The sequence below is a fragment of the Ptychodera flava genome, chromosome 4 (genome assembly GCF_041260155.1).
Source record: "Ptychodera flava strain L36383 chromosome 4, AS_Pfla_20210202, whole genome shotgun sequence".
Lineage (NCBI taxonomy): Eukaryota > Metazoa > Hemichordata > Enteropneusta > Ptychoderidae > Ptychodera > Ptychodera flava.
The window spans coordinates 8084431-8104880 of NC_091931.1; the positions used below are offsets into that span (position 1 = coordinate 8084431).

At 37.4% G+C, this 20450-nt stretch overlaps 2 protein-coding genes across 2 annotated transcripts; one reads left to right on the forward strand and one right to left on the reverse strand.

Annotated features, from left to right (window-relative positions):
* Positions 1 to 9018: 9018 nt before the first annotated feature.
* On the reverse strand, positions 9019 to 9408 carry LOC139130582 (protein angel homolog 2-like). Its single transcript, XM_070696331.1, has one exon. The coding sequence runs from the start codon at positions 9406 to 9408 to the stop codon at positions 9019 to 9021; it is 390 nt and encodes a 129-aa protein (XP_070552432.1).
* A 5906-nt stretch (positions 9409 to 15314) lies between these two features.
* Positions 15315 to 20450, forward strand: LOC139130809 (fatty acid hydroxylase domain-containing protein 2-like). The gene is made up of 5 exons (XM_070696607.1): positions 15315 to 15479; positions 15831 to 15946; positions 18182 to 18387; positions 19120 to 19398; positions 19620 to 20450. The coding sequence occupies exons 1-5, from the start codon at positions 15362 to 15364 to the stop codon at positions 19717 to 19719; spliced, it is 819 nt and encodes a 272-aa protein (XP_070552708.1). The 5' UTR covers positions 15315 to 15361; the 3' UTR covers positions 19720 to 20450.

Sequence of the window (20450 nt, forward strand, 5' to 3'; positions counted from 1 at the left end):
GTCCGTAGTGAAACTTTACGTGTCATTATCGTTTATCGACCCCAAGACCAAAGAAAAATCCAAGTTCAACGAAAGATTTTCTATCTGATTTCTCGTATCTGCAAGAAATTACCATTCCATCACCTGGACATTATTTGATTACAAGTAACTGTAATTTCCATATGAACGATCTGGAATCTCGCGAATCTTGTCGACTGCCCGATGCGTTGAATTCAAACAATCTCCCACACCATGTAAGTCAACCAAACCCAGACTTGGACATACACTGAATCTTCTCATAACACGTGCCCCTGATCGGCTTTTTGATAAAGTCAATGTCTGTGATGTACTTGATTCTGATCACAGCCTGGTCCCTTTTAATACGAATGTATTACGGCCACCAATTATGAAAGCTACACGCAGTCAACCTAATTTTCGGTCGATAAATATTCTGGGACTGAGATCAATGATATCTATGCCGGTAGCGAATTGCCATCAAATTCACGACGTGAATGATCTTTGTACATTATACGAGAAAAGTGTCATCGATATTCTCGATAAATTAGCACCGATAACATCCAAAACTGTTACTTTGAAAGCAAGAGAACCATGGTACAATAATGAAGCAATGACAATGCGAAAATATGTCCCTAAATATGAGCGTAACGTATTGGCATCGTGGTGGATTTAGTCTTTCACCGCGAAATATTTATCGCCAAACGTTCACAATATTATCGACGCATTGTTGAAATAAAATCGGAATATCATCGTTCAAGGATTGATGCTGCGGATTCTAGAGAACTGTTTGCAATAATCGATGACATGACCCGTACGATGCTTTTTATCGAAATGTTTAGACCAGTTGCAGATCAGTTGAAAAATTATTTGTCAGAAAACCAGTTATATGCAAAGTGTCAATCAGCATATGGCATGTATCATACCACCGAAACCGCCATACTCCGTGTTCACAATGATGCTATGATGGCTCTAGACTCTCGTAAGGATGTAATTATGATAATGCTTGATTTGTCAGCAGCCTTTGATACTCTAGACCACGAGATTTTGCTTCATGGATTAGTTTTTGTGTATCCTGTCCAACCTTACAGTGGATCCGGTCATATTTAACATATTGCGTTTCTATTGATTCCACCACTTCAGAAGATGTTGTTTTACAGTGTGGAGTTCCCGAAGGTTCTGTACTCGGGCCCATATTTTTTACGTTGTATACTGCCTCTCTCGATGATACCATTTCCGCCAATGGTTTACAGTACATGCTATATGCGGACGATTCTTAGATCTATGGAGTTTGTAAAATCCTGAAGATGTTATGTTAGATTAGACCTTGAACAGTGTGTAGATATCCGTCGATGTATGACGTCTAACATGCAAATTCTGAACGATGGCAAAACAGAGGTGGTTCAGTTTTCGTCACGGTTCCGAAAAGATGGAACAAATCTGAAATCTCTCAGACTTGACATGTTTGACATAATTACATCAACGACAGTAAGAAACTTGGGGTCATGCTTGATTCCGATGGTTTCACGACGAGTCAAGTTTATGGTATTTGCAATCTGCATGTTTTCGCTTTGCATAAAATCGGAAAAATCGTCACCCTATTGATGCAAAAACAAATTAGTACATGCTTTTGTAACATCAAGGCTGGATTATTGCAACAGCCTCCTTTATGGAATCCAAAATTACGCCTACCAGTGAGAAAAAAAATCCGAGTCTGTCAAAAATGCCGCTGCACGCCTAATTACCAGCATAAAAGAAATTTGAGCATATTTCACGTGTTATTTTTAAACTTCATCGGTTACCTGTATAGGAAAGGATTAAGTTTAAAATAATCCTCCTTACTTTCAAAATTCCGAGTGGCTATTGTCCAGATTATTTGAGGTCGTTGATCGATATGCAGACACAACGTCGTCCTCTTCGTTCATTGCACAAACTTCTTTAACTAGGCGTGATAATTATGGCTTTCGCGCTTTTTCATTTGTTGTCTCAATGTTGTGGAATGAACTCCCTTTTGATATAACTGTACGAGACTGTTCGATTGCGTCTTTAAAAGGGATGCAGTCGTCGGAACTGCACTCAAAGGTCGTAAGGACCCATTCGACCACTATCCAAGGTAAGATGGTGATTGATAATCTACTATGACGATGAGGTGCATCTACATATCGTGCACGAATACATCGTTTGTAAACAAGAAACTAGCACAGGCGCAGTTCAGACGACTGTTTTCCTTTAAGGCGATACCGAAGGACTCAAAGCGCGCGTTGGTTGCTATCGCTGGCAACGTTCAAAAAACGCACTTTTTTGCACGTGCAAAATCTTACGAAATTTTAAAGGGTTTTACGGCGATATCTCATAAACGGCCCAGACTTTTTTAAAACGCACGCTTACCTATATTCTAATCTACAACTTCAGGAATCCTACCAAAAACAGCTAAATTGGTTTACAATTGAGAGAGTTGAAAGATTTTGAGCATTTTAAAAATACTACGTGTCGAAAATCCATCGAAAACAACGAAACGGTGAGATTTTGCACATGCAAAAGTGTGCGTTTGGAACCTTGTGAGCGATAGCAACGAACTTGCGCTTTGAATCTTTCGGTATCGCCTCAAACGCCATTTTAAAACTTCTCTTTTGAGAGATTGTTAAAACCGCTTATTTGTGATCTGTAAATTTTAAATTTTGTTCAAAGCACGGAGATGTAGGGTAGTGCGCTTTTTTCAGGGGAGAAAACTACTGGTCGTGTTAATAATACCGATAGTAGCTGTATGGTATCGCTTGGAAAAGTACCAATACTAAGTACTGAACTAGGAGTAATAAAAGCATCAGTATTAATTATGCCTGTTATAGATTAAGTACTATTAGTTATGAGTGTATGGCACCAATGCTACTGTTATGATCCATGAAATCACTGGTAAAATACCGATAAACTGTTGTATGATGGCAGAATGGTGCAAATACACACATTTGGTTGCTGCATCGTGGAAAAAAAAACCCTGAGTGTTGTTTGCTTGGCACATTTGTGAAACTTTTGTAGATTTTATAAAGCTATTTTGGGACTTTTACTATGGCTATCCAGACACGCAACAGTAGACCAGTGTTAGTGTTGTGTTGTTGTTTGATCTCAGCTTGAACGTGTGCAATACCCACAATGCGTCACTCATCAACATTTGTTTCATTTCAGGAGCACAGTTTTTACAGATATCATGTCAGCGAGTCATCTATCGGGTGTGACACCCGGTCAAGATATGTTGAAAAGAGAAGGGTGAAATTTTACGAGAAGATTTCATAAGGTGCTCTCAGAGAATCTCTTGCACCTCTGTTACTTTAAAAAGTGATGCGCATCCATATAATCCTACGCCAAACAACTGTTCTTATAGTTTGCCAATCAACAACAACAAATTTTTTTTTTCGGTCATTGTTTAATTACATAGTATATGAAAACCTACATGAGAATACTCAGAGGAAAGGCTGTAATTTTACAGGGAACTTTATCTAATATTGTCAAGGTGCAATGTCAAAATGAAAAGTTCATATATACAAATGTAAGATTAACACAATTGGAACTAATTTGGGAAAATTGGATCTTTATATATTTCGAATTTTCAAAATGTTAGGTGTCCTATAGCTGAATGTTTTAAAATTACAAGTAACTCATAAAACAAGTGTATAACTTAAAACGAAAAGTAGATGAGATATATTTGCAGATTTAACTGACATTAATTCACCATCCAATATCCTAAATTAGTTCCAATCGTGTTTTTAAAATGATGTTTTATTTTGACGTACATTCTTAGTTTACTATTTTCATCAGTGATCAAATTTTTCCAAAGACCTCATAATTGTTTGTTAAAGTTGTTTTTATTAATCCAGTTATAACGTTTTGTTGTTTAAGTGATCATGGAGCTTTATCAGGGAGAAGGTTCATTTCATTTTTTTTAATTGAAGCACTCAAACAGTTAAACCAGGATCTATTGTTAGTATTTTTACCATATGCTCCAGGAAAGCTTCTTTAGCAAGATTATATTGTGGGAGTTGTACAATATGAAGTCAGTATTTAACAATATTAAGTTTGACCTCAAGTAAGGTGGAAATTATCCCAGTTCACCCCTCACAGTTGCATTACAAGCTTGTCTATTACACTGTAAAATGTTCTTACAAAATTTGAGGTGAATTTTTTCAATTGCTGATTTATCCCATTTCTTGTAATCCATGAAGTCTTGTCCCCAAATCTCTGAGCCATACAGTAATGACAACATTGAATAAGTGTAGGGCAAACTTTACCTTATTAGTCCCCCATGGACACCGTTCGGGGGGACTTCTAGGTTTGTTCATACCCATGTGTGCATGCATGCGTCCGTCCGTCCATCGGTCCGTCCGTGCTCTCGTACGTCCGTTCACGCAGATATCTCAGAGATGCCTGGAGCGATTTCATTCAAACTTGGTACAAGGATTACTTCATATGTCATACAGATGCAGGTCGATTTGTTTATGTGATATGATCCAATATGGCTGCCAGGCGGCCATTTTATTACAATTTTTTCATGTACAGAGCCATAACTCAGGCATGTTTCAACTGATTGTATTCAAAGATGGTACAAGGACATTGACCAATGTCATAGATATGCACTTCAATTTTTTTGGTGATACGATCCAATATGGCCGCCGTGCGGCCATTTTGTTATGATTTTTTCATGTACAGAGCCATAACTCAAGCATATCTCAACCGATTTTATTCAAACTTGGTACAAGGACATTGACCTATGTCATACACATGCACATTGATTTGTTTTGTGATACGATCCAATATGGCCGCCGTGTGGCCATTTTATTACGTTTTTTCATGTCCAGAACCATAACTCAGACATGTATCAAGCGAATTTATTCAAAGTTGGTACAAGAAGATTGACCAATGTCATTCATATGCACGTTAATTTGTTTTGTTATACGATCCAATATGGCTACTGTGCGGCTATTTTGTTATGATTTTTTCATGTACAAAGCCATAACTCAGGCATATCTCAACCGGTTTTAATCAAAGTTGGTACAAGGACATTGACCTATGTCATACATATGCACTTCAATTTGTTTTGTGATAAGATCCAATATGGCCGCCAGGCGGTCATTTTATTACGATTTTGTCATGTCCTGAACTACAACTCAGACATATATCAAACGAATTTATTCAAAAATATTTTATCACAGACCTAATGAAGAGGACTCTATCCTCTCTGAGGACCTGTAATCAAAGTACCCATTAACAAGTGGGGACTGTGTCATCAACGATGACTTGTTGTTGTGCAATAAAACCCTTTTTAAACTGTACAATGATTTCGTTGCTTTATCAGCCAAATTTGTAATTGTCTCACTGAAACTACCATTTGTCAATCCTTAGGTATGTATAGCTCGAAACAGATTTGATGAATGTACTACCAAAGTTATATAAGTAATTTTTCTATCAAAGGAGATTTACTAAAATTAATTGCTTAGGTTTTCTATAAATTAACGTGAATATTAAGGCCGGCTAAGGAAGGAGAATTAGCTTTAGGGGTCTGCATTGTATTCTTAAGAGTTGTGTTCTCGGAGGGAATTTTTCTCGTCAGTTATTAAAGGCCAATGCGTAGTACCTATTTATAATTTATTGATGCCTCTCTGGTTCTCTATAAACTGTAGCCATTAGAGCTGTTTACTTTTTTCTCTGAGCTGAAATGTGATATTGTCCCCACTTTCAACACCCAACCGAGTCCAACAAATGCTTTTCTTTTGCTCTTTGCCTGTCAGAGACATGGAGCTTGTGAGATACATGAAGCTTGGTCGTTTCTCATCCTCAGCTAACTTTGTACTTCTCCTAAAAACACTGCTGAGAAAACTTGTGTATTTCATCACTCAGGATGATAATTGCAACTTTGATTTCTTCAAATGATATAATTGATATAATATGATGTTAAAACAAATCAAAAAATCCAATAGATGCAAAGTGATAAAATTACACGGAATATAAACACAAACATATACATGTACAATTTCAGGAAAGACCATCGTGAATCATGAATAGAAGTATTATGTGTTGGTACCAGGTGTCTGGAATAAGTAAGTGTGTACTGCTAGCATATGCTACACCAGTCAGGAATGGTCCAAAAGTGTCAAAATCAATATTATAGCGCAATGATGCTTCTAAATCACTTTACTGCGAATGCCGTCACATATCATTTGTGTAAGAAATATGTCGTAATTGGGAAACTATGTCTCCATATCTACCATAGAACTTCTTAAAAGATCATGCAATTATTTTTTGCTAGTTTCGGTCACTCAAATGATTAGCGACAGCATTCCCGGCTTTGACTTATAACAGTGATTCATATACTGTATCACTTCATACAATATTAGACAATTTTGGGACCAATCCTAACGGGTGTAGCATGCTAGCAGGGTACGCTTACCCATTCCGGACACCTGGTACCACCACTAACTATCAGTGGTTCGGGATGGTCCTACTTAAATTTGTAAATCTCAAATGTCCCATGGACCTGGTAATGTATTACCTTGAATGAAAATGATTATTGGACCAGTTTAATGTCTTTTTGGTCTGGACATAGGTTTCTCTGATACTCTAGGTCGTACACACCTTCCAAACCAAATTAATAGAGCAGACTAAAGGCCTTTGACAATACACTAATGCTCTTGTCCTTTTGAACCTGGGAGATTGAGCACTGTTTGTGCAACATTTCCGAGACATTACCCAATGGCAGCAATGGAGAGGTTATGTTTTTTGTTTTGACGCATATTTTATACCAATCAAGTGAATTTTTGCCAATCTGAACAATGACACTGATTTCCAGTCGAAGGCATTGCCAACTTCTGGTGGTAAAATCTCATTGACAATGTTGTACCGCTCATTATGAAGTATAATTAATTAACAATCAGCATGAAAGTATCCAAACCAGCCTTATTCATTTCTTCTGAACTGATATTTTGGAAATCACAGTTTAAGTGAAACAACTGATAATCATTGAGTAAAGGAGAAGGGGCCTGCTTTGAAACTTGTTGACAACGGAGATCCAAGTAATTGTCTGGTCAGATGATGACGTTTTCTGCACACCATTCATTAAGATTTGCATGTCAAGAAACGGGTATAATTTTACAGTTACTTCACTTCAACAACACTGAAGCGATGCCTACTGATGGCAGTATTGAGGATTTTGATCCCAAGTACAAAATTCACCCTATCTATGACACAATAGCACCTTCAGTTTAATAGGAAGAGTAGTATCAAACTAAAAGTTCTCAGATGCCACGGTCCCTTGACTGGGGAACTTCATCCGTCCTGTTGTATGTTCCCACACAGCAGACATGACCAGTTTGGAATGACAGTCTTCACTGCTAATGAGCCAAGAGTGTCGAAACACCATCGCTTACATTTTCACTGGAAAAAATTTCGACCCACGTACTGACGATCCAATGAAATGAGCTTGGCATTTCAAAATCATTACGGGTTTGAAAACATGTAAGCTGCTAGATTTTGTGTTTATAGCGACTATTGCTATACTAGTCCAATTCAAGTTTTTCGTATTTGCGACACCATTTCTGAAGGTATACACTGTCAGGCTGCATCAAAACGAAATGCCACGTGCATGCTCTACAAATAAATAGAATAATGAGGCCCTATCTGGGAAGGGCTGCTGGCATTAAATTGGAATGATCTTTACTGACTCATTGCTGTTCTAGAGAAATGTTTGAAGTGCCTGGCCTACTTGCTTGGCTAGTTAGAAAGTTCATAAATGAAAACCAAGAACTACTAACATGGTTGGTTTCAGGATTCCAATCAAATCCCTGAACTATATTGGCTCAGATATTTACGGTCCGGATTAAAAACTACCTAAATGTTTGGTTTAAAGGACCGCTGTCATTGTTGAGGTTTTCAATATCTTTTTGCTTTCAATCAATCAATCTTAATATTTTGATGTGTATGTAAGCAAGGTGAAATCTCAAGCATTCAGCTTGTTAACACAGCCTGTAGTATATGTACAAGTAAAGTGCACTGTTATAACTGAAATTCATCATCGTTTATAACACGATCCCCACTTGTTAATAGGTAATTTGATTACAATTCCTGCGAGAGCGAGGATAGAGTCCTGTTCATTACTTGGAACTGTTTAAAAATGATGATTAAAACTGCTGCCGAGAATGAGTTCCATGATGGTGAAGAAATAAAACCAATATGGGATTCACCCTAATCACAAAAAGTCATTAAATAAGTCAAGTCGCAATTAATCGATAGGATGCTGCCAAACATTTTTTCATTTTATTATTATCAGGAGTACGGTGTGTTTATGCAGAATTCAAGTTGTAAAAATGCTTTATGGTGTTACTAAAACCACAATTGTGTTTTGATGAAGTCACTTCTGTCCATCCATCTTCCTTTTCCACAGTCTTCTTATCTTTATCATCTGCAAATGAAACAGAATGAGCCAATGTCATTCATTTCAATGCATGGTGTTCATAGATTTCGCCATTCTGTATCTCACATTTGATTTTTTTTGTTTGATGTTGACCCTTCGGAAAGCAAGGTATGTTCAAGTGTTGTGTCTCTGTTCCAGCAATATGCATTTTGAAAGCATGAATTGTCCATTTAAGGTAGTATGCATCTCAAAAGTGAAAGATTTAAAACATTTGCTCAAACGTTCCTCATTGAAACTTTCAACCTTACTCTCGGCAAATCAAGAATAAATATCAGGGGTCACTGTGCAAAGTTTGGTACTGAAGAAACAACTTAAAAGTACTAAAATCTGAAAGTCAAAAAGGCTGTCATCCATTATTTAACTTTCTAGAGAAAAATAAAATGTTTGATTTTCAGAAAAGTAAGATTGTGATTTTTTTCTTACACCAAGGGCTTTAAAATGAGCCTCAACAAATGGTAGTTATGAAGAAAATTGTAATAGTTTACTTGGTTTTCTCTTTCTTTCCTCTTCTTTTATCCACAATGTCGACATACTGACACATATGCCTAACACTTATCTCAGCTTAATTCTCACAATGGCATTGGTAGAAATCCCCTGTGTTGACCCTTGTGTTGACCTGATACTTCTGTCCTGGTTAAAGAGTCATACTGAAGTTTTTCTCTGTTGATGAACTTGTAGAGTGCAGAATACATGTTCATGTCACCACACAGGATGACTGGATGGTATTTCACATCACCATGTTGTAACTTTCCTGAAGGCAATGTTGTCAATCTCAGCAAATATAGTACGCCTAATTGTGCTAGTTTGACATCACCTCGTTTTGGATTGAACAGTAGGTGAGTGTTGGCAACACAAATCTTCTGATTGGCTACCTTTTTGTCCCTTGGCTGCAGAAGGACTATGGTACCAACATTATCTCTGTCAAGGAGAAAGACACCTGGTTTGTAATATTCCACCATTTTGTGTTTAACCAGTCGGAACACAGAGTTCTTATAAAAGATAACACAGCCATCTTGTTTGTCACCTGTTCGTTTCTTGAAGACACCATCATAACCTGAAAGAGAAATTAGAATCTGGCGGTGAAATCTAGAACAAGAAACTTGCAATACTGATAACACAATAACTATGTTTGTACTTAAGCTGTATGTGGATGGGAAATCTATTTGATGTACTGAACAGGGCATTATAACTCTTATTGAAGCAAACTGTGAAGTTAAAGTGTTTGTGTGGACGTGTATACTGACTACAGATACATAAACCAGCATGTGCAATGTCTGAACACAGTGCATTTTACAGGTACAAAGGGGAAGTCACCTCAGTGAACAATGTGGTGAGACCAGTCTTCAAACAACAGTGCAAACTGGTCTGATATGTGACGTAAAGACCGACATTTAACAAAGATCGTGACTTTCCTATTGTTTATACGTACTGTTAAAGACACAGAGCATCAATTTATTAGTTCTCTCAGTTCACATTTTTTTACTGTGGTTTAGAGGTAGAACATCCTGGATGACGGTTAACTCGCACCTTTTGCAAGGTGCCAAGATCCAACTCCCCCTTTGTTTGAGATGTACATGTACTAATATATTTTGTGTTATAGATTCCACCATGGAGGCTCATCCATAATTCCACGTACATTGTGTTGTAATAAAGTTTTACGGAGTTGACAGCCGCCTATCATAAGTTTGCTGTTGACACGCGGGAAGTTTTTCGCCAAAATTCACCACATTTTAGCGAAATAAGATGCTCTTCTTCCGCTTACTTATGAAGAACACATTTTCTGCCATGTAAAAATTACAAAATAAGTCATATATTCAAATAAGTCATATATTCAACATTTTGTATGCAGTAACGAAAGCCGTCATACGCCATACCGTATCACCTGAACAATAGCATTGCATTTAGCCACATCCTCTGCAAGTGTATTTTGGCTGATTGTTGTTGTCGATATCTATTATCTTTCGTCATTAACATCACGTCTGACAGATCACATATGCACATGCAGCCTGTGATTGACGTTTTTATGAAATATAATTAAGGTAGAATGCACCTCAATACAGATATTCATACTCTCAAATTTTCACAAGTATGACCTACAACTTGTTGGGCTCATTTTTCGTGTAAGAAATATTTTCACTGTCTTAGTTTTTCAAAAATTGAAAACTCTATTTTTCCCCTTAGATTTTATAAGTGATGGCGGCCATTTTGAATTTTAAATATCATTAAGTAGATTGAGTAATTTCTATTTCTTGTACCGAATTTTGTATGGTGCCCCCCGCCCCCAATTTTTTATTCTTAATTTGGTAAGTGTATGGTTCAAAGTCTCACTGGGGAAAGTTTATATCAGCCTTTAACATTCAAGAAGTTTACTCCTTTAGTGAAAAACATAGTCGAGAGCACTAAGTACGTGTAGGGCAGTTTGTCAAAACTCTCCACTTCTGAGACAAAACAGTACTCTAGTCTTATTAGTTGCCTGGAACTAGTTTATCAATAATTAGTAAACGACTGAGTCTTCAAAGACTGCATGCGCAAATGAACCAATAATACTTAAGTTGTATGTTATCACATTTAGTATCTCCCGATACACTTAATTTGAAGGCATCATTGGTGACCATATCGCTTTGGAATGGCGGTTGGCACACTAACACCCATGCTGTGTGGCCAAAATCGGTAAAGTCATCAATATAAATACTCAGAATCTTATTGAAACTGTTTCTGTGTTCAATTAATTTGTCTGCTGGTATAGCTGTCAACAATATACAGTACAAAGTGTGTACGAGGCCATAGATGTGCCATGCACATTAAAACTGTAAAATCAAAAGAAAACTTTTTCCAAACTTTGATATGCTCATTGAAGTATGGGCAGCACAGCCTGGCAGAGATACATTAATAAATTCTTGAACAGATTCGATTGCGAAATGTAAGGCAACTAGTCACATATTGCGCAGAAAATTACTCTTTTGATGTTACGTTTTTTCAATGAAAAAACATCTGATCTTTATCTCACTGAGAAATAACGAACACACATTCATACTAGTACATGTATATACAGTTGCACTCTGATTTGCTGTTGACTTCACTTCGTCTATTACTGATCCGGTTAAAAGTGAGCAAAATCTAGTTATTTTAAGAGAGAAAGTATCAGAGAATTGTACTCAAATTATCGGTTTCAAGTTGTTTTCCCTGGCTGCAGCATTTGTTAATGGGTTCATATGTAAAGATGACCGAAAATCATACATGGAAGCTTAATCCTCGCGTCCAGAGCTCAGACCGCTCAAACTAGACATGCACATTGATCTGTGTTTGCGTACGCAAGAAATTGCGCCTATACATTGGACGTTGTGAAACATTTGCTCTGTTCCCACTCCTGAGTCTGTGTTCGCAGGTCCTTTACCAATGGTTCTGTTGACATTTTTTCCTGAGTACGGACGTGTTTGCAACGTAGAAGACAGTGATCTCAATTGATTTTGTCAACGAAGTATTTTCATGTTAAGGCTTCTGATATTGCCAATAGGTTTAATACATTTTTTACAAGCATAGGTGAAATTTTAGCAGCTGCTCTCCTATCCCCTCCAAAACTAGCCATTAACTACCTGGATGGGTACATCAAAATCCCAGTGACAAAGTTCTGTTTTAGACATCTGTCGTCCTATGTCATTCATAGAGATTTGCGTCTGATAAATACTAGTAAGGCTACCGGTCTAACTATCAAGCACAACTTCTAAAAATGTCAGCTCCTGCCATTTCGAATGGTATTACTTATTTTTTTAACCTTACTCTGGCGAATGCCGAGATTCCGTGTGACTGGAAATCAGCAAGAATTTCTGCAATCTTTAAGAAAGGCTCAAGACAGGAACTTGGAAATTATCGCTCAATATCTGTATTGCCAGTGATCTCTAAGCTCCTAGAACCTTATGTTCACAACCAAGTATATGATTTCCTTATGAAAAATAATTTACTTTGTCCAAACCAATCAGGGCTTAGAAAAAACATCCTACTCAATCTAGTTTATAGACAGACTGAGTTCGGGTAGGATGGTCGGCATGGTGACTCTTGACTTGCGTTATGTAGGTCAGGGTCAAACCATTTGTAAGACGTGTTAACAAGAGGACGTGTACCGACATATTGATGATTTGTTGAGCTTGGAAAATCTAGGTATATCAGTTATATTATCTGATGATTTGGAGACCAAGGAACTAAGAGAAAGTGCGATCTCAGCTTCATTATTTGATCTGTTTCTCCATCCAGGAAGGCTTCACATTAGGCCCAATGAAAAGAGGGTTAATATTGAACTTGCAAGTATTCTGTACTCGTTGAGTAAAATTTCCCTTAGGCCAGCTTATACAATTCTCCATGTTTCTCAGCTTTTAAGAATACTGCAGGTTTTGTGATTCGTACGATGATTTTTTGAATGAGACACAGTTCATTTTCCTGAAAATTAGTGAGATAGGAGTACTCGGAAAGTTGACTCATTTCGAAGAGTTCTCCATTAGATTTGGAGATAAAGTGACGAAATTCAGCACTTACCTCATCCAATCTATGAGTTACATCATTCCTAGCTTTGACTTGATGAAGCGATTCATTCGCTGAAGTATTCCTTGCAGATTTGACAACTTTGGACTGACTAGTGTGACACGCTAGTATCCACGATTGTGACCGGATAGTCTTATCAACATCGCCCTCACAGAGTCGTCTTAAGAGAAGTCACCTTCCGTATTATTGTACGACAGACTATGAAACAGAAAAAGAGAATGACAAAATATAAGAATGTCATTGGCACTTTGAATTTTCAGTTTTTGAACTGAGGCTCTGACATTAAAGAAAATAGGTAAAACTTCGTTTGAAGCTTTTCAAGAAATCCTCAGAAATACTCGGGTTCCATCGAGAAGTTTGTTGAAAGTATCCAAGACAGTAGCAACCAATAAACTTAGAAAAAATACGCAAGCTACTGGTCACAAGATATAGATGGACACGTTCATGTTACGTAATATTTAGCAACGTATTGCACGTGTTTCTGAACAATTCTGTCGGGAATATCAGAGAATTTCAGAATTCGTGTTTACATTCGTGTTGAATTGATCTTGGTGCATTATCAGTCAGTGATCAGTTAGCTTGATATAATTTCATACAAATGTTTGGACAAAATAAATGAACACAGGGTAAATTAAACGATTAGTTTGAATGACTTGGAGGTATGAAAATGCGTACTCGTTTTCTGTGATTTCATGAAATATCTCTTTGGCATCATGAGCTGACCCCACATACTGCAGTAATGTTTTAGAATAGGCCTATAGTTAACACGATGTTATCCAGTCTGACCCGATCGCTGTTGATATATAACATAATTTCTCACCACTGATGACGAATCTTACACAAAAAGAGATTTTAACATCCCATCACCATGCCCCCCCACCCCACCCAGCCAGACCGTTTACGAAATTCATGGAATCTCGAAGTTCTTACATTTGTCTCTATACGGTTTGCCATACGGTTGGTGGCTGTGCCGTGCAATATGAATGAAGAAGTATGGCTGCCTTTAGAATCGATTGATCATGCCGAGCACGCAGTATTGTGTTAAGCACTTCAAAGGGTTAATGTAGTGATCCCGAGTCCATCCTTGTCAAGTCAACAAACTAACTGATTGGTCAAAGTTCATAGTACAGTATGGAAATCCTGTGTTCTTTCGAAAGTGTTTGTGATCGCAATGGATATGTCTGTAGTGAATCCTACAAGTTTGCTGTCGTCTTTTTGGGCCGCTGTACATCGATATTTTGAAGAAGATTATTTCAATACTTGTATAATATTTAAAGGAATAGTATAGTTTTGATATTACTATATATAAAAACATCGAAGTAATTAATTAATCAACAGAAAAAAATTGACGGACTACCTAGCATATATATATATATATATATATATATATATATATATATATATATATATATATATATATATATATATATATTTACACAGGTACGCTAGTCGTACCGAAACGTTGCTGATCGATCGTCCTCGGGATTGGAAGTAAGGCTGACTCGAACATTACATCAGTTCATCCAACTAGTCACTTTGGAACTTTGGAGAGTCTGGCAACTTGTCGGTACTCCTCCTACGAAGACTTTTTTCTCCATGGCCAATGTTCAAAGTATGTAAGATATAAAACAAATGTGTCGTAGGTAAGATAATAGAAATGAAACAGAAAATATGTCTGGCGTTTGCGAAATTATGTCAGTTAGGTAAAGTTATAAAGGTACGGTTCATTTGAAGAGTTACATAAAATATTCAAGTTCATTAAATGAGTAATATAAGTTAGGTTGTTAATATTCTGTGTTTCTTTCTTGTTTTTTTACGAACTTGGACTGATTTTGAACGATTTCTTCAAATATAGTTTTTTTTGGTTTTTTTGTTTTGTTTTTTTTTTTATTTGTTTTTTTCGGTGTGTAATAATGATTTACATATTATATAGAGATTCGTTAGATATATCAGAGTACATTCAGATAAATAGATTTAGTGATTGATAGTTATATATTCAACGATGGCAAAACTTTCCTTAGGCCTGACCTGAATCAGTTTAATTCGGGACGCTCATTTTGTGGAACATCAATTCCAACGTTGAGCAAGTTTAGAGGTATGGGTAGCTGTACATGTAGTATTTATCAAAAATGTAGTACATCCTACCTAGATGAAAAGGAGATGGTTGAGGGGTTACGTATAATTTTCTGTTTTTTCCTTTTCGTATTTTATTTAGTAAAATCTCCGAAACACTGGGAATAGATATCATAATACATGAAGCTGGGGGGACTTATGTCAGTCAAGTATTAACGAGTGTCACGGGACTATGGTTAACGATCTGATTAAAAGCTTATCAGATAAACAAGGTAGACATCAGCCTCTTCGTTTCTGACAACAACAATGTCAGTCATGGACGTCACCAACGAAACGGCAGCAGAGCCTGATCGTTTCCTTCTGAATACATGGGCTTCAATCTATCAGACCTTCGGAGAAGATGACTTGATTACTTTCTTTTTTGGTTAGTAGGAATATAAAACAGTAGAGTAGTTGAATAGGTTGTGCGCGAAAACACCAGGTTTGACGTCGTCAAATTCGTCCTGGAGCGTCGTCTGTAATCATTAATCTACAACACCAGTGTGAAACCCTCCATGGTGTTGCTCGTCGACTTTCATGTTGGGGAGGGGGGGGGGGTAGAAAAAAAAAGCTAGCAAACAGTGAATTGCTTGTAGCGCTGTGTTCTACATTCATTTTGTATAACATTTATGTTTACGTGTGTTGCATTGGCGACAATTTTAAAGAGTTGTGATATGAATGAAAACGATTGATACTCACGCCTAATCTATAACATTGCTTTACCACTGTTTACCAGGTACCATCATCGTTACATCCGCTGCGTTCTACGGTACCAATGGATTCTTCATGATTCTTGACCTCGCCAAGATGCCAAAGTTTCTATACAAGTACAAAATACAATCTGACAAACAGGTAAGGTAATGATGTCGCTTCTCTCAGTGTGTGTGCGACACGAGTTTCTACTGTAACAGAATGTTAATAGGTTCAGAGGTTCTTGGATATGTGTCATGACTACCAAAAACATCGTAAACTGTGGGAGCTTTGTCCCTTAAAGTCTTTTAAAGTCATATATATGCTATGTGCACCGTTGCAATGGGCTTAGTCGACGATAACATAGTTTTTGGCGTCTTCTGCCAAAGTTGGTAAGCTTTACACTTGGCGTACGAGTTATCGGAACACCAGATTGGGTAATTACCGAAATTACCGAGCACTTGGCTGAACACTTTGCTATTTGACCTGGCATTTACCAAGAGTCTGTTTTATTGTCTGAAGACTGATAAGAAATCCACCAAACTCAGCAGGCAGCTCCTCCACTGAGTAAACTGATATGCCAACACTGGAACAAACCATTTTCGACTGGCAGTTAGTTCATGGGAGAGTTTTGAACGGGGGAATAAATGTTGTAAAGCGTAAAGCACGATTTGCCGTTGTCATTTTGTGTCCCGTCTTTGTATATATGTACAGTAGTATACTTGTTTTCGAATCAGAATTACATACATCGAAGAAACATTGACTATCATCAGGGCAACCATCCAATCATATAATAAAATTGGACTGTTCCACAAACGTCGGTGGTGGGCTCACGGAAGACGTTAAATTTGATGACAGTTTTGTACACTCTAGATTAGTACAAGGGATGCGGCGATGTTTCAATTCCAAATAACCTACTGAGGCAAAACCTGTCATTAGGACTACATGTTTAGGTACCCAGGACACAAAATGACTACAATAGATTGTGTTTTACATCATGAACTAACTGCCAGTTGAAAATGGTTTGTTCCAGTGTAGGCATATCAGTTTACTCAGCGGAGGAGCTGCCGGATGAGTTTGGTTGATTATTATCAGTCTTCAGACAATAAAATAGACTCTTGTTTAGGTAAACGCCAGGTCAAATAGCAAAGTGATTAGCTAAGTTGCTGGGTAATTATACCTAATTTGGTGTTCCGATAAAATCATTAGCTGAGGACATCCATTGCCTAGTTCATGCAGAAAGAACCACAGTTACTCGTGAGCTATTCGCTCTGTGACTATTCGTCTATCACTCTTAAGTTTTAGCGATGTGGCCGTCGAATTCGGCCGAAAATCACACGAAACTAGAGTTTTTGAAGCAAAGTAAGTACCAGGTATGAATTTTGAGAATGCTAGGGAACGATCGACGGTTACATGATAGACGAACTTGCTACTTTTCACAGTAAAATCGAACGTCGAAGATGACATGGTGGCATAATCCCTATAGGAAATAGCCATTTGGTTTCCAGATTTGGGTTTTTTCTCGCTTATGTACACACGTCTATGGGGCGAATAGTCCCAAAGCTGAATAGCTCACGAGTGACTGTGAAAGAACCTGTAGGGAAAAATGGATGGAACGGCACCTTTATTATAACTTAAGGCTGAAAAGAAGAGTGGGCAAACACGTATCGTAGTGGTCTATAAGTTGGGGTTGATGAAAGTAGGATCTGTGAGAATTCGATAGTACGGACAAATTAGCAATTATACCTACATTGGAAAGGAGACTCGGTCAAGATTACACAGTGGTGGTTGTCAGAACCTCTCAATTGAAACTAAAAAACTCGCAGAAGAGTTTTACTTTCCTTATGAACTTACTTTCTAAATAAATTCAGCTTTCTAAAATAAAACTGATCACATTTTGTGTAAAGATTGACAGAAATCGCCGGCAAGGGAAAGCACGGTGCCGAGAAGGTGATTTGTTTTGTCTACATGGTATTTCTCTACCGGACTGAAATTTAAATACCATTCAGTTTTCGTGTTTAATTTCTTTTGAGTTACCACAGTTGTAGCTCGTCATCCTTGAGCTGCAGGATATGGACTTTTTCCACATAACTAATTACTCTACTTACTTGTTTCCAATATCCCAAGCTACAGCATAAATGAAATTGCTCACCTTTGTCGAAAAGAAAATGCAGAACTACAGTATGCAATGTTACTTTGAAGGGATGGGTAACAGTATCTTATGTGTAGTCAAGTATTTGGAATACACAGATATGATAGTCCTGTATGACGTCATATTAAAATCGGGGTTTTATTTCACTTTTATTTTCTCTGATCGCCTTACAAAATCGACGTTCAATCATTTTACTAATGATATGTATGATCTTGAAATTTCTGTTCACATTTTTGTATTGAAAGGTGGAAATGCGCAAACTAAGGAAGGCACTGCGTCAGGCGGCTATAAACCAAATCCTTGTGTCATTGCCTGCGTTTGTTGCATGGTATTACATCGCAAAATGGCGTGGCTGCAGTTGCGGGTACGATGTGCCAAGCGGGTGGGAGATTGTGCGAGATCTCGTGGTAATTCTCGCAGTTGAGGAAATTGGTTTCTACTACACACACAGGTAAGGGATGAAAGCAATATTTAATCGGTAAATCTGGTTGCGATACTTATTTTTATGGTATTTGGCTTCGGTGGTTTTGACGGCGAGGCAAACAATAAGAACGGAATAAAATTAATTTAATCTGCCTTTAATCTTTTACAGTTAATTCAGTTTAGGCCTGGAAATCGTAAATGTCTTTAAATCGCTGCTCTTACTTTTGCCGATTTTGATTTTGATTTTGTCCAGAAAATTCAACTCAATACTTCAGTATTGTAAGTTGCTTGTGAACGTAATCAGTAACTGTGTTCTTATTCATTGCACGGTGCATTCGTCAGTTGGAACAATATTCGGTGTTAAAACGTCTTTCTTGGGCCATTGCATGATACACACTTGCAGCGACTGGATATCTACGCCATAAAATTATTGATCACCAGTTGGTTCGTTACAAATAAGGGAAAATCGATTGTTGCGACTTTTGTCTGTATTTCCTGTGACATTAAATTCTTTGAATTCTGCTATAATATAATGATATAATGTTGTTTCAGAAAAACTTTCTGACACAGTTCATAAAGTTAACAGAAGATATCGTTCGATAATGATATGATATAAATTTCGATGAGAGAGACATGAAAAGGAGGGAATGGGGAGATTTTAGAATGAGAAAAAAATTCCTTGACATTATAATCCGCTGACTGTCTATATACGTTTGTGTTCAAAATCTTGTCTGATTTTTGTTCCCTTCCGTCATCCCAGAATGTGGCACCACCCTATTTTTTACCAAAAGATCCACAAATTACATCACGAATGGACAGCACCAATCGGAATAGTTGCAGTATATTTACACCCTTTGGAATACTTTGTATCGGGCGTCATGGTAGCTTTAGCTGGACCAATCATCATGGGATCACACATGCTGACGTCATGGATTTGGTTGTTCGCTGGCGTCATCGCTACCACCGTTCACCACTCCGGGTACAGCTTTCCGGGACCACTGCGGCATACCACAGAATTCCATGATTTTCATCACCTGAAGTAAGACATTTTGCAAATTATTTTCTTTAATATCTACATGTGTTCAAATGCACGAACTTTCCTATTTCCTTAATTTAGAGAATCATATCACAAATGCTAGTGAGATGACGATTTCGCGTGACTTGGCTAGCACTTTTTTCTCTGGCAACTCGCCAACACGATTAGAGTGAACAAATTAACCTTTGATACAATAAATGGTGTCGTGTATTATTTATCAACAGGTATAACTACTGCTATGGTGTTTTCGGTATACTGGACTACATACACGGGACAGATACTTTGTACAGAAAATCAACAAAAGACAAGAGGAAGTCACTTTAAATTAGTCTGTGAATTGTGACATTGCTGCAGACGAGTACGTATGTGCAGCAAAATAAACTCTTTTAAATTTCATCTAAAGTTGGACTAATAGAACCGGATAAGACTGCAGTTGAATCTCGAGAAAGTCAAAACGTGGTTTTTCTTTCTACCTCGCTTTATGTGTCGGGTACCAAGTGAGGGTCAACAAACTTTATATTCTTTACAAATACTTGTCAATTTCTAAAGTAAGAACTGTTATTGGAGGCTAATATAAGAGTAAGATGGACCAGCAGTTGTGGAGCATTTCTAAACTCTTATTCTGAATCAAATATATCCCAACTAGTGAACAAAAGAATCAGAATCGACGAGAATTTTCTACTGAGAACATCTGAATTTTTGTAAATGCATTTACTGTATTTTGAGATATTTACAAATAATACATATTAACCATCTGCTTTAAGAAATACAAAAGTCACGTGCTTCAGACGTTTTGCGATTAGTACTTTCCACGGCTTTTATAACTCACCCTAGCTTGGGCCACAGACATGCGCTTGTTGTAGAAAATGTGCGCATTTCCACCTTTCTAAAGTTTATCGAAACAGTGTATCCGACTTGCAAAGACAATATGTACAGTACAGTTGACGAATATAGGTCCATAAGTTTTACGATAATTGTGATATCGAGAAATACCAATCGTTTCAACATACAGAGTCGAGAACAAAAAATATAAAGCTTAGGTTTTTTTCACCGAA